Here is a 13,450-nt window from a genome sequence, read left to right as displayed (position 1 = left end):
AAAGAAGTGTATAAGGCAATATGAGTGGTTTATAAAGAACAAAAAGACAAATAAAGCATTGATTTGAAAAGTATCATTGGTCCCTAATTTATTTCTGACGTAGAAAAGACTATGAAAAGCAGCTACCAAGATAGACGTCCTCGCACAGTAAGGATTAAATCTACTTAGAACTCTGAATTATCACTCCCGTCAGTATCTGCATTAGCAAGACGTAGAATAAATAATAGAATTATAGGTCTGTAAAGTATGGCTGATATCGTCGTCGGCATAAATACGCATTCAATCACAGATTTTGATATTGCTGAACAGAAAAGCATATAGTTAACAATGAACGGTTCGCAGAGTTTGCACGATAATTTCCAGTCGACCACTCCAAATAATATAGGGGCTTTGACGTAGAATTTTAACAGACCTAACAATTATAGGCCCGTAGATTTTATAATTTTTTTATTATATCTTGCTGCATTGCATCTTTTTTAATTTTGAAAAAAGTTTTAGGTGCGAAAAAAATAAAGAAATTTAACGATATTTTTGTTTTTTTTTTGTAGGATAAGTATATTGTATAATGGTAAAAGTAATTGAGAAAAAGGTAGAAACAAAGACCAAGAAACAGTTTGAGTACTTTTTGAGACTGATCTTTATTTCAGTTGAAGTTAAAGTAAAAAATTATTCTAATTGAAGGCAGGTATTTATATCTTATTGAGTGAGTGGCTTGATATCTTGTATTGTGATCGTTCTTCTAATCTTCAGGTGCTTTAGCAAGTGTCATCTCTAATTATGATTATGAAAACTTTTCATTTGTTTTTTTGTATGTCTGTCATAGATTATCTTTTATTCTGGGAATTCCTCACTGATTTGAATAACGTTATTTTACGCGTTATTTCAATCATGTGAAAGATTAGCAATATTCCTGACATTGGATTGGATTTGGTTATTTTAGTTGATACCTCTTCTTATCAAAATAAACTATCATTAATACAATACATATTCTAAGAGAGCATGTTTAATTGGAATTGATTGTATGATCTTATTTAAATAAATTTATATTTTATTTTAGTTATGATCTTGTATTAAGGCTTACATTTATTAATGTCAACTACAATCAGTTATTGTCCTACAACATCGTATAAGTCATTGTCATCGGAGTAATATGAGTACGATGGAAGGTACTTTTATAGTGTAGCAGGTAGAAAGTTCCTGTACATTAGTTTTTCCGGAACATGGAATCAAGCGAAAATTGAGCTCAGGTTGCAACACTTTTTTCACCTACTGTATCTGATGTAGGAATCCTTTAAATTGGTTACAAGATAACCTTAAACGCGAAAACATTGTCATGGACTTTTTTTTTTTTTTTTGAAAGAACAATACCTACCAACATATAAAGAAACGGCTGAAATCGATTTTAAAAAGGCCATAAATGAGATGCTAAATTCGAGTAGTCAAGAATTAAAAGATTGGGCGACAGATGTTATATTCACAGACTTTGGAGTAAGTTACTTTTTTTTTGGAAAGAAACCAGCACAAGTAAATAGATACTAATTACATTGAACTAATATTGCTTTAGTACAACGGATACAGTGGTATTCTGGACAAGTGGAACGGTTGTCGTCACACTTAGAAATGACTTGATCGACTTGCTCAAGTTTAAGCGCTCGATCCCTAGCACTTACAAGCGTAAAACAAACATAGGAATAGACGAACAGCTCACGAAGAAAATCAGTGTAAGCTAATATGAATTGACATTTTAAAAATTCTGGCTTTTTTTTCAACTAGGTTGTTGATACGAATAACATGTCTGTTGATGGTTTGGAGCAAGCACTGTGTTCGTTTTTAAAATCACATATGTATACGTATAAAAATACTTTCAACGCGACTAAAACATTGTACTTTTACGAGCAAAGTATAATTTTAATGCAAAATAAACAACTCGTTGATTTAAAATCTTGGCATAGAAACACTTTACAAAACATGCTGGTCTTGACCGATGCAAACCCCAATAATCAGCTTTCTCTTTTCAACAAACAACAACAACAATGAATCCATGATATACACAATGACAACATTCAATTTGAAGAGCATCCCGATGAAACTTGCCAAAGTACGCAAAAGCAAGGGTGTATTTCTGTTTTCTATTAGGCCCTTGAAATTTAATCGTATTGATAGAGAGCAATAATATTTTACACTATCTTAAATATATCAATTCTATAATATATCTGAGAAAACCGGAAGAATCTGTCGTACTTTTGATATACCATGACATGTATCTACAAAAGAAGGTTTCAACAATTTTCATACATAATTTTCAAGGGGCAAATTCTCCTAGCGAAGTGGCCAAGTTCTTTTTGCTGGATTAGCCTCTCGTCTGGTGGCACTAGCACCAATTTCCATGGTCATTTTCTGTTTGTTTGTTCGTGGGTTTAAGCCCAATTATTAAGAATGTTTCTTATGATGACTGGCTAAAAATGTGGCATCCAAATAAAATCCACATACACAAAACTAATTAATTTTCAATTTCTAGTCTTGAAAGTCACCATTTGATAGCTGAGCTCTTTGACAAGAGCAAGATCGAAAAGTATTCAGAATGTGGCTATATCGTTTATTTTTGGGGAACAATTATAAAGCACTTACTTGTGGGTACGCGGGTTTGGTTGCATTGGTAATGTCGTATTTACCTTAGTAATTTTCTTAATGTCGTGTGAGATCACTCAAAAGATTCTTAAACTAATAATTTGACTGTATATCATATATAGCCCAAAGTGCTATATACGATAAACAGCCCACACAATTTATACCGTACTACCTCGGACCCTAAATCACATTATTATATTCTAAGACGTAGTTTGTATTGAATGGGCTCTCTCTCTCGTCCTTAATAAAGAGGTTCAAGAGACTCATCGATTTTCGACTTATTTTATTACTTTTATTAATCGAGAGAAATAACACGCCTATTCCACAGGTAATTTTTTTTTATTTATCATAAAACGAGTTATTAATTTTTTAGGGGTGACACCGAGTCTTTGAGCTCGGACGAAAGACCGCGAATGGACGTTCGATTGTTGACAAACTGTATCAAAGAATCCTATGATGCTACCAATGGCAAATTTGACAGATCCGTCATGCTTACCAAATATTACAATGACAAGCTAAAGCTTGTCAGAAATGGAATCAATCAATTGGAAAAAATATTGAAAATTTATCATAGAGACCAAAGCGATGTTAGACTGCCAACATTTCAAGTATTTGGTAAATATTACTACACAGAAAACTAAACATTCGACTATATCTTATTTCTAGGGTTTGGAGAATACATTGTATGCCTACAAAAGACCAGTAGAAAACATTATATCTTAAAGCGAATTTGCATGGTTACATATCCTACATTAAAAAAGAATTTGCTTGCTAAAGATGTAGAATTGGTAGAGAATCTTTTGAGGTTAAATTATTTAACTTTATCGGTGGAAGATGTGATAGCAAAATTCGGCCAAAGCAAAGGAAAATCAACAATGTCAATCGTCTCTCGAGTGTTTTATTTATTAAATTTAATTTTTTTTTTTCACTATTATGTACAGGAAACGCATTCTATTCTTTTTTTCTGATTACGAAATGTTCAAAGACGATGTTAACTCTGCACCAGGATTCCTGTTTAGTCTTGGGATAGAGCTGCATAACTTTTAATCGCGTTTAACACAAAAAGACTGCATTTAATAGTTCGATGAACTACTGGTGTTGAATAACTTTTTTACTGAGCCGTAGTCGGTTCTTCATGTACTATGAAAGCTGCAAGAATTCGATAGGCGTTATTCAAAAAGTTTACAATATGATCTATCATGCTAGAAGACAAAAGCGAAGATGCCAAAAATTGCAGCTACAATCCCACCTCATAAGACCAAACGCTGATTACAATCGTTTTAAGAAACTTACATTTTATGTACAAGAGTTTCTGGTACATATTCGGAACACCTTTTACATGAAGAATAGCAAAAGATAATTTCAGTAAATAATTAGTAATGTAATGCTACACTAGAAATTGAGAATATTAAAAATATGTCTATGTTTCTCTATTCTAAAATTTAAAGATGTTCATAACTAAGAACGTCTATTTTAGAGTAAAAGCAGTGAAGAAGGTAGGGGTATGTACCTAAAATCATCATTCATTCACTAATAATGCGTAGATTGACCAATAATTTCATTAACTAGTGCTAATAGCTTCAGAGATGTATACAATTATGTTTGTGATACGGATTTGCCAGTTAACTTGAAAACTTAAGTATTCCAATATAGTTCTTAGCAGCTAACAACTTCAGTTTTCAATATTAAGTAAATAATTTAAGCTTGTGGATACTACCTGTTACCACCAACCAGCACACAGGTAATAGGCAGTCAACGTACGCTCGTACCTAGATGGTACAAAGGAACTTCAGATTACTTTGATATCCTGAGCCTTTGCGGCAGAAATATCGTTGTTACGTTGCTAGACTTCCTTAAAGCCATAGTTAGATGGCAAATAGCAATGTGTGATCAAGTAGTCCAGCTCATGGATATGCCGCCCCTCGTTTCTGGATAAAAGTTAAATACAAAGATATTTCCTAGAAGATCACTACTTTCGCCGTCTTTACAGATCGTGAATGGTTGAACACATAGGCTGCATGATACGTAATGTAAAGAAAAAAGTACCGCGGTAATGGTAATACGGTTGTTTAACAAAGATATTGTATAAATAAAAAACGCTATACATTTAATGAAAAAGAAAGACCGACATCAAAGTCAAAATGCCAACCATTTTAGATATAAGCAAACAAACAGTAAACCAGGATTTGGATATAATAGATAAGTCTCACTAACTAAGTATTAAAAAGCTCTCAATACAAAAATATATTTCTTTTTTTTTTTTTTTTTTTTTTTTTTTTTTTTTGTATTGATTGTCAAAAATGTTTACTGATCTCAAAAAATCGCATTGGTGAGACTAAAAATTGTATTTTCAATCGCAAAACACTGTAAAAAAATATAAAGATACCACATTATGACAATAGATTAACCATTTTTATTATCCAAAGCGAATACCAACATAGAATCCTGCTAAAAAAGTTGATTTGAATTGAATGTTGTTTGTCAAGATATTCATGAATTTTTGCCATTTGGATTGAATATCTCTTGTTGTAACTCTTCCATCTTTATCTAAATCTAAGGTGTTTACGTATCTTCTTTCAAAACGGTCCCAATGAACAGTGATATATCCTTCACTGGACAAGTACTATAAATTATCTTTCTTTTAGCATAAAGAAGCACTTGCTACTGTTCTGCTCCTTTTTTTTTTTTTTTTAAAAAAAAAAAAAAAAACTATTACCTGCATGAATACGAAAACTGTGCCAACAAACATTGCAAAAATTTTACCAACCTTTTTAATCAAAAATCCAGTACACAAACCGAGAAAAGTACCAAAGGTCAATTCACCTTTACGAATCAGTGGCTTCTTGGTAGAAGCTGTGATGATTTTGTCGGTCTGAATGGTATCTTTTGCATAAACCGCTAAATACATGATTAATAACCACTCTATAATTCAATCGCGTAATATCTATACCTTCACAGTGTACTGGCTTCTTCAACAAAAAAGATGTGACTGTAGTACTAAAGGCAGCCAAAGGCAATACTTTGGATACACTAACCGAGACAGGATATTTATTGGTAACATTTTGTTTGAATAATCCTGTAAAAAGTTATTAATCACTTGTGTCATTTTATTAAACTACAATACTTTTAGTATCAAACGGTTTAGTAGGTCGAGATAGGCGAGGGTAAGACTTTAATATGTTTAAGGTTGGATGATAAACTTTGGTTGATAATCGAAACATGAAAAAGAACTAAAAAAAATAAAATAAAAAAAATTAAAATAAAAACAATGCAAGGTTTTCGTAGACATATGTTTATGATTGGACAACGGAAAATAAAAAAATTTATTACGCAAAGTAGTTTTGTCGTTCACAAAATGTACAACAAAAAAAAAAAAAAAAGAAAGAAAGTAAACAATTAGGAAGTCATATAAGTGTTGATATCGATATCTTCAGGAAGAGGTGAAATGTTGACTTCGAATCTACTTTGAACATCATTCAATACTTGAGTATCGTTTTCATCTGATACAAAAGTAATGCCAAGACCCTTTGTACCAAAACGACCAGCACGGCCTACTCTGTGTAAATAAGAATCAGCACTGTCAGGCATGTCATAGTTGATGACAATATTAACACGTTCAATATCGATACCACGACCAAAGATATCAGTGGCAACCATAATACGCTTTTCGAATTCCTTGAATGATTTATATCTCTTGATACGTTCATCTTGAGTCATTTGAGAGTGAATACAGATACTAGGGAAATTACAATCCGACAAGATTCTATTCAACTCATTTGCACGAGAGACAGAACGAACAAAAATACAAACTTGATTAAATTCAAGTGAATCCAAGAGATCATTCAGTTTTCGATTCTTTTCTCTTTCTTCTAATTTCTTGTAGAATTGTTGAAGACCATGAAGAGTCAACTTGGCTTCATCGTCCACATAGATTTCAAGAGGATTTTGCATAAACTTTTTACAAACAGGACGCATATCTTTAGCCAAAGTAGCAGTAAACATCATTACTTGTTTGTGATGAGGTGTAGCACGGAAAATATCTTGAACATCACGACGCATGTCTAATTGCTCCAACATTTTATCACATTCATCCAATACAAAATGTTTGACGTTGCTCAACTTCAGATGCTTATCACGAATCAAGGCCAAGACACGACCAGGAGTACCAACAAGAATGTGTGGACACTTGTTTTTATCTTTGAGTGTTTCAACATCTTTAGTCATAGGAACACCACCATAAAAGACTTCGGTGCGAATGTCAGGAAGGTATTTAGAGAAACGAGCGTATTCATTCTTGATTTGGAAAGCTAATTCACGAGTGTGACAGAGAACGATCACAGAGACTTCACCATTAACAGGTTCAAGTTGCTGAAGTGTAGCCAGTACAAAGACAGCAGTCTTACCCATACCAGATTTGGCTTGACAAAGAACATCCATACCCAAAATAGATTGTGGAATACATTCTTGTTGAACTATCGTATTCTGAATGTTAACATTGATGCACTTTGGGTGTTGAAACAGATGTTGAACATAATCTTTTTACAGTACCTTCTGAAGGGTGTTCAAAACCGCAGTCGACAATACTTCTCAATAGTTCAGGCTTTAGCAAAAAATCACGGAAACCAGTAGAGTGGATACCAACATAAGAACCTTTCTTATCTTTTTTGTCTTCCTCTTCGACAATATCTGTTTGTGGGGCTATGGTTTCTTGTTGAAGAGTTTGTTCATCTTCTTCCTCGTAATCGATAAGGTCATCAGCGTGATCGACAGTAGACATACTGAGTTAGACAAAAAAAAAGAGAGAGTAAGTAATGCGTTTAAAAACAATAGAAAGAATCAACTGTCTTCCTCCGAATTCGTTTCTCCACTATTGTGCATGACTTGATTTTTTTTAAATGAAAAAAAAAAACAGTGTAATCGAGCTCTTCTCCTTGTCCCTTCCTTCCAAAGAAGAAAAGCAAATTTCTCTTTTTTATGATGTTTTCGTGTTAATTCAGCAATTATTCCATTTTTTTTTAAAAAAAAACAAAAGAGATGTTATTACAAAGCTTCCACAGCAATAAAGTACGTTCTTTTCGAAGCTTGATTATGTATAGCTGAATGCTTTGTTCATCCGAATATTCATCCAATATTTTTCATCTTTACAAGATGACTGTCAATAGCAAACAACACTTTAAGAAGACATATTTAACCACGTTTTTCATTCTGCAGACATTAAAGTTGGTGTGTTTTTTAAATAACAGTTTTCATCAGGAATCAAGTAAAAAGAGGAGAGAATATAAAACGATGCGAATTTCGGAGGATTTTTTGTACAAATAGCCAGTTGCTTCCATAGTAGAGGACATTTACCTTTAATTTGAAGTGTTGAGGATAATAAAAAGATGGATGGATGAATAAAATAAGACGTAAAGAAAGTCTGGTTTTAATTGAACAAGAAGAAGAAAAAAAAAATACCCCCTGCTGGAGAAGCTCACTAACTGAGATTAAATTCAACATGTCATACAGTGCTCAATCATCCACTGCTTTTACTTTTTTTTAATTAAAAGGACTTAAAGTGATACAAGTGTAATAAACAATGACCCAAATATTTTTACCCTTGATCCCACAATGGGCTTTAGCTTTCACTCATTTCCTTTTGATCTTACCCGAGCGAAAATGCTGAAAACTAAGTCATCACGCGTTCATTTGGGTTTTAATTTTATTTTTAAAGTAAATGTTTAAAGGTAATAAACAATGATTAACATGTCCATCGCCTCAAATGCCCTTCCCAGCACTCTGTTGCCCTCTTTTTCGTTGACGAAGACATCCTGGTTACTCAGTGAGCTCTTTCCAACCAAAAAGGCTTGAGCTCAACTTTTGTTTTATTACATAGCTTCCTTTCTTGAGACTCATTTTCCAATAATGATTTTTTTTTTCACAAGCTTCTTCTTGCCCTCCCTCTGTCCTTTGTTTTTGCCCCCCACCCCCATAAGGGACTTTCTAGTTTCTTTCACGTCTCATTTGATTTAGATTGGGCAATTATGGTATCTTGAGACACCGCATGCTCGTTTAGACTATTAAAAGTACTATTTAAATGCTTTAAGCAGTCAACATAAAAATACAAAGACTATTAATTCTAGAATATTGAGCTGCAATTAGGATCTTTTTTCCATAAGCCTTGTTTTTGAATGCAAGTAAAGAGCATATACTGCTCTGTTTCTGGTAATTTGCACAGTGGACAAGATTCATCTTCCACATTTGCTGGGATGGTTCTATGCAAGTTAGATCGTATAGATAATTTTTTTTATGAAGAACAGCATCATATTTTTCTGGGGGTACGATACTAGGACTACTGATAAAGGATTTCCGGTTATTGTTTATATTTGCGATCTGTAAATTTGTGGAGGCTGCACATTGCCTTTAAATTATCAGTCTTTTAACCTAAGATTAGACGGCCTCCTAAATTAACATCTTTAACCAAGTGTTTGATGATAGCTTTGCTCTATCTAGATCACGTTCAGTATAATAGATATCAATGCCAATGTCACTATCAGAATCGTTGCCAATATAAGAAAAATGATAATACCATATTAGTTCTGTGGGAAAACCGGTCTTTTACAGTGATTTGCATTTGAAAATAGAACTTTTGGGAAATAAAAATAGATTTTTAGTCTGGGCAAGAGAAACTTTTTCTGACAAATAGAATTATTTTCTGGCCAATAGAATTTTTTTTTGTGATCAATAGAAAAAGTTTATTAGCAGTAGAATGCTTTTAACAGTAAATCAAAACAGTTTCAGAGGAGATTTTTAACATAGGAATATCAGATTACAAAATAGAGGCTCTGATTGGCTAATTACTAAAATTATCCGTTTTTATTGGCTAGAAACCTCCTATTGGCGACACCTTTGGTGGTCAAAATCAATTTTTGACATTTCTTTATTTAAAAATGGCCCCGAAACTTCAATGCAGATTTCGAAGTTGTGTACCTCTTGGAGTCGTAATACGCCATCCGCGAGGTATTGATATTGATTGTTACCAACAGCTTCTCCTCCTAACTTGAAGTGGGGTAACGGATAACGAATGGGTAACGTGAAAAGAGTAACGTAAAAAGGGTAACGAATGGGTAACGTGAAAGGGGTAACGAATGGGTAACGTGAAAGGGGTAACGAATGGGTAACGTGAAAAGGGTAACGAATGGGTAACGTAAAAAGGGTAACGAATGGGTAACGTGAAAAGGGTAACGTGAAAGGGGTAACGAATGGGTAACGTGAAAAGGGTAACGGGTAACAGGTGAAAATTTTCTTTTTTCTCCCTTAAAAATTATATTTATTATAATGTCTACCAAAGAAAGTTCAAGTTCAAAAGATACTGGATACACCACATTACCCTTAAAATGGACACCTGGTAAAGATCTCTTAAGTAAAGACTTATTAAAAGACCCAAAAATTATGAATTTAATTATTCGCTCTCTTCTTGGTAACGTATTAATAAAACACTACTGAAATTTACCTGACTCAAATAATTATTATAGGATCCAATATACCCTCTGATGCCTACCATGTTTCCCAGACCGAGTGGTCTAAAACCAAGAGCTCGTATACCCTATACGCCTCTTCAAATTCAAAGGATAATAAGTTTTTCCCAATTCTCATTGCTTTTTACGAAGAAATTGGTCAATCTACAATTTTAGAAACTATGAAGCAATGTGGATTTGTTTATGAAAAATTCAAGCTTATGCCTACAGTCCTTATTATCTCTACTAAATGCCAATTTGATCTTAATGAAGAGGATTTCAGTGTTGATGATGATTCCTTTTTAGCGATTTGCGAATCTAAATTTTGGGCAAACAAGTGCCTTTTGTTTTCTTTGGATTCGATCAGTGAAGCAGCTAACTCTGCGCTTATTTCCCTATGTCGGTTTATATCCAATCCCCATAAAACTTTTCTTTTTTCTCACAATTCTGAAACTCAAACGATAAGCTTGACCTGTGAAGCTAACACAAGTGAAGAATTTTAAAACGTTTTTCTCGGAAGTTTATAAATGCTTTTATGATAATTAAAAAATAAACATATTTTATTTATTGTTTTTTATTGTTTCTTTTTTTCATGTTATAATATGAAGATTTTAAACTATTGGACGACGTATATGAATTTAATAGCTTTTTGGATTTACCCTTGTTGAAAATTTCTTTCCATGGTATTGTTTTCTTGCCTTTAGTTTGCTCTTCAATAAATGCAGCATCTTCTTCGGTATATTTCTTTATTGGATTATTTAAACTTTCAATTTCAAATTCATTTTCTAACTTCTCAACCCAAAACAAGCCTTCTTTAACACACTTTTTTGTTTCATTCTCTCCAGGATCTTCATCATCTTCCAATATACTTTCAAAATTTCTTTTGATTTGTTGTAAATGATAAGATAAGTTACTCTTATCTATGTTTTCAGCACCATCCTTTAACAATATGTAATTAAAAACAGATGATAACAAAACATACGTAGGATCTGTTCTATTCTTTTCAGGCATTTCATTTACATTGTGTTTTGTTACAAAGAAGCCAAGCGCAGCCATGGGATTTAAATCTTCATCATTGAAATGAGTGGAAACAAGTTCAGGTGTTAAGAATACGCATTTTTTTGCCCAGAGTTTACAACTTGCTTCTAAAAGACAGGTATTATTTTCATTGATAGTGAATTGATTTTGGAATTCAGCACTACAAAAGGAATTGGTAACTATGACAAGAATGACTGGCGAGACTTTATAACGATCAAATGCATTGCTGGCATAATTTATTAAGCGGTAAATAAATTCTTGATTCACCATGTATTGGATTTCTATGATGACTGGTGGAAATTCTTCGTTTTTATTATGGTTTGCAGCATAAACTACGTCGGATCTAGTTTCATTAGACCACTCGGACTGGGAAACATGGTAGGCATCAGAGGGTATATTGGATCCTATAATAATTATTTGAGTCAGGTAAATTTCAGTAGTGTTTTATTAATACGTTACCAAGAAGAGAGCGAATAATTAAATTCATAATTTTTGGGTCTTTTAATAAGTCTTTACTTAAGAGATCTTTACCAGGTGTCCATTTTAAGGGTAATGTGGTGTATCCAGTATCTTTTGAACTTGAACTTTCTTTGGTAGACATTATAATAAATATAATTTTTAAGGGAGAAAAAAGAAAATTTTCACCTGTTACCCGTTACCCTTTTCACGTTACCCATTCGTTACCCCTTTCACGTTACCCTTTTCACGTTACCCATTCGTTACCCATTCGTTACCCCTTTCACGTTACCCATTCGTTATCCGTTACCCCACTTCAAGTTAGGAGGAGAAGCTGTTGGTAACAATCAATATCAATACCTCGCGGATGGCGTATTACGACTCCAAGAGGTACACAACTTCGAAATCTGCATTGAAGTTTCGGGGCCATTTTTAAATAAAGAAATGTCAAAAATTGATTTTGACCACCAAAGGTGTCGCCAATAGGAGGTTTCTAGCCAATAAAAACGGATAATTTTAGTAATTAGCCAATCAGAGCCTCTATTTTGTAATCTGATATTCCTATGTTAAAAATCTCCTCTGAAACTGTTTTGATTTACTGTTAAAAGCATTCTACTGCTAATAAACTTTTTCTATTGATCACAAAAAAAAATTCTATTGGCCAGAAAATAATTCTATTTGTCAGAAAAAGTTTCTCTTGCCCAGACTAAAAATCTATTTTTATTTCCCAAAAGTTCTATTTTCAAATGCAAATCACTGTAATGTTAGATTAAAATATTCTTTAATCGTATTAGCTAAAATATTCTTTAATCGTAATGTTAGATTAAAAACTCTTTCGCTTCCCCAACACTTTTGATAATTTTTTTCCTTTTAAGGAAATAACTCATCATGTCCACCCATCTTCAAACCATTCAACGATTACAAAATGAACTCGCAATCGCTAATGCCAAGATACACCAGTTGCAACAGGAAAACGTTTCTTTGCGGAAGCAAGTATCCTCTGAGCCCACACCAACTATAAAACCCAGTCCTCCTTCTGAATCTACTCCCCCCTCCTCCAAACGTCCACGCTCCCCCAACAATGATGCTGCTCCTCCCACAACCAAGGTATCTAAGCTTCCGAATCCCAAACCCAAACACAGTTTAGCTGCCATTGCTCGGCAGTTTTCCTCTCCTACTGCTCCTTCCAGCTTCACGTTTATCCACGTTCCCATTCACCGTCGCCTCCCCATCCATCAACTCCGTGCTAACCTTCGTGAGTTGCACATTAACACACGCCGCATTCTGGATATTCAATATTCAGATCGAAATATGGCCAGTTTCCTTATCCATACCGGTTTCGAACCTGAGCTCCGTTTTCAGCTGTACAAACACAAAATCACTATTCGTGACGACTTTGACCCACTGAGCCCCTCCATCATTCGTGATCCTACGCTTCTCAACGAATCCATTGAGAGAAAAACTAAACTTGCTCGACATGTGTTCCTCCAACGACTTGGTTCTGCTTTCCGCCGTCTCAAGGTTCCTCTTTACAACGCTGTCACTAACTACTTTCTCCAATCTGGGCTCATAGACCTCAATTTCTTGGAGTCTTTTGATCTCGCTCCCCCTTACAGCCATCACAACCCTCTCCTAGACAAGATCTAGAGTTCTTTTATACCTCTTCCCTTCCCTTTCCTTTTCCCCTTTTTGACTATCAAAAAGGTTTTTAGCACTCTTTTATCCTCTCTTCGATCTGACCCGGGCAATTCAATCCCAGAAGTGATTATGTCATTTTAAATTTAAAATAAAAATATTCTTTAATCGTAATGTTAGATTATCTATAAAAAAAAATG

The 13,450-nt window shown here is 33.8% G+C and overlaps 6 protein-coding genes across 6 annotated transcripts; 3 read left to right on the top strand and 3 right to left on the bottom strand.

The window, feature by feature from the left end:
• Positions 1 to 1,150: 1,150 nt before the first annotated feature.
• On the top strand, positions 1,151 to 1,618 carry RO3G_04022 (uncharacterized protein; the record flags this gene model as incomplete). Its single annotated transcript, XM_067658612.1, has 3 exons — positions 1,151 to 1,166; positions 1,385 to 1,488; positions 1,565 to 1,618. The coding sequence occupies 3 exons, from the start codon at positions 1,151 to 1,153 to the stop codon at positions 1,616 to 1,618; spliced, it is 174 nt and encodes a 57-aa protein (XP_067514713.1).
• Positions 1,619 to 5,044: 3,426 nt separating this feature from the next.
• RO3G_04021 (uncharacterized protein) lies at positions 5,045 to 5,536 on the bottom strand (the record flags this gene model as incomplete). The annotated part of the gene is made up of 2 exons (XM_067658611.1): positions 5,045 to 5,251; positions 5,345 to 5,536. The coding sequence occupies 2 exons, from the start codon at positions 5,534 to 5,536 to the stop codon at positions 5,045 to 5,047; spliced, it is 399 nt and encodes a 132-aa protein (XP_067514712.1).
• A 488-nt stretch (positions 5,537 to 6,024) lies between these two features.
• Positions 6,025 to 7,405, bottom strand: RO3G_04020 (ATP-dependent RNA helicase uap56; the record flags this gene model as incomplete). The annotated part of the gene is made up of 2 exons (XM_067658610.1): positions 6,025 to 7,100; positions 7,177 to 7,405. 2 exons carry the CDS (start codon positions 7,403 to 7,405, stop codon positions 6,025 to 6,027), a joined length of 1,305 nt encoding a protein of 434 aa, XP_067514711.1.
• A 2,537-nt stretch (positions 7,406 to 9,942) lies between these two features.
• Positions 9,943 to 10,624, top strand: RO3G_04019 (uncharacterized protein; the record flags this gene model as incomplete). Its single annotated transcript, XM_067658609.1, has 2 exons — positions 9,943 to 10,027; positions 10,140 to 10,624. The coding sequence occupies 2 exons, from the start codon at positions 9,943 to 9,945 to the stop codon at positions 10,622 to 10,624; spliced, it is 570 nt and encodes a 189-aa protein (XP_067514710.1).
• Positions 10,625 to 11,041: 417 nt separating this feature from the next.
• On the bottom strand, positions 11,042 to 11,760 carry RO3G_04018 (uncharacterized protein; the record flags this gene model as incomplete). The annotated part of the gene is made up of 3 exons (XM_067658608.1): positions 11,042 to 11,060; positions 11,104 to 11,563; positions 11,676 to 11,760. 3 exons carry the CDS (start codon positions 11,758 to 11,760, stop codon positions 11,042 to 11,044), a joined length of 564 nt encoding a protein of 187 aa, XP_067514709.1.
• A 743-nt stretch (positions 11,761 to 12,503) lies between these two features.
• On the top strand, positions 12,504 to 13,262 carry RO3G_04017 (uncharacterized protein; the record flags this gene model as incomplete). The annotated part of the gene is made up of 1 exon (XM_067658607.1): positions 12,504 to 13,262. One exon carries the CDS (start codon positions 12,504 to 12,506, stop codon positions 13,260 to 13,262), a length of 759 nt encoding a protein of 252 aa, XP_067514708.1.
• Between the last annotated feature and the right edge of the window lie 188 nt (positions 13,263 to 13,450).

Source organism: Rhizopus delemar, genomic scaffold (genome assembly GCF_000149305.1).
Source record: "Rhizopus delemar RA 99-880 supercont3.2 genomic scaffold, whole genome shotgun sequence".
Classification (NCBI taxonomy): domain Eukaryota; kingdom Fungi; phylum Mucoromycota; class Mucoromycetes; order Mucorales; family Rhizopodaceae; genus Rhizopus; species Rhizopus delemar.
The sequence above is the reverse complement of the archived record's forward strand: the minus strand, read 5'-3'. Positions and strand labels throughout refer to the sequence as shown.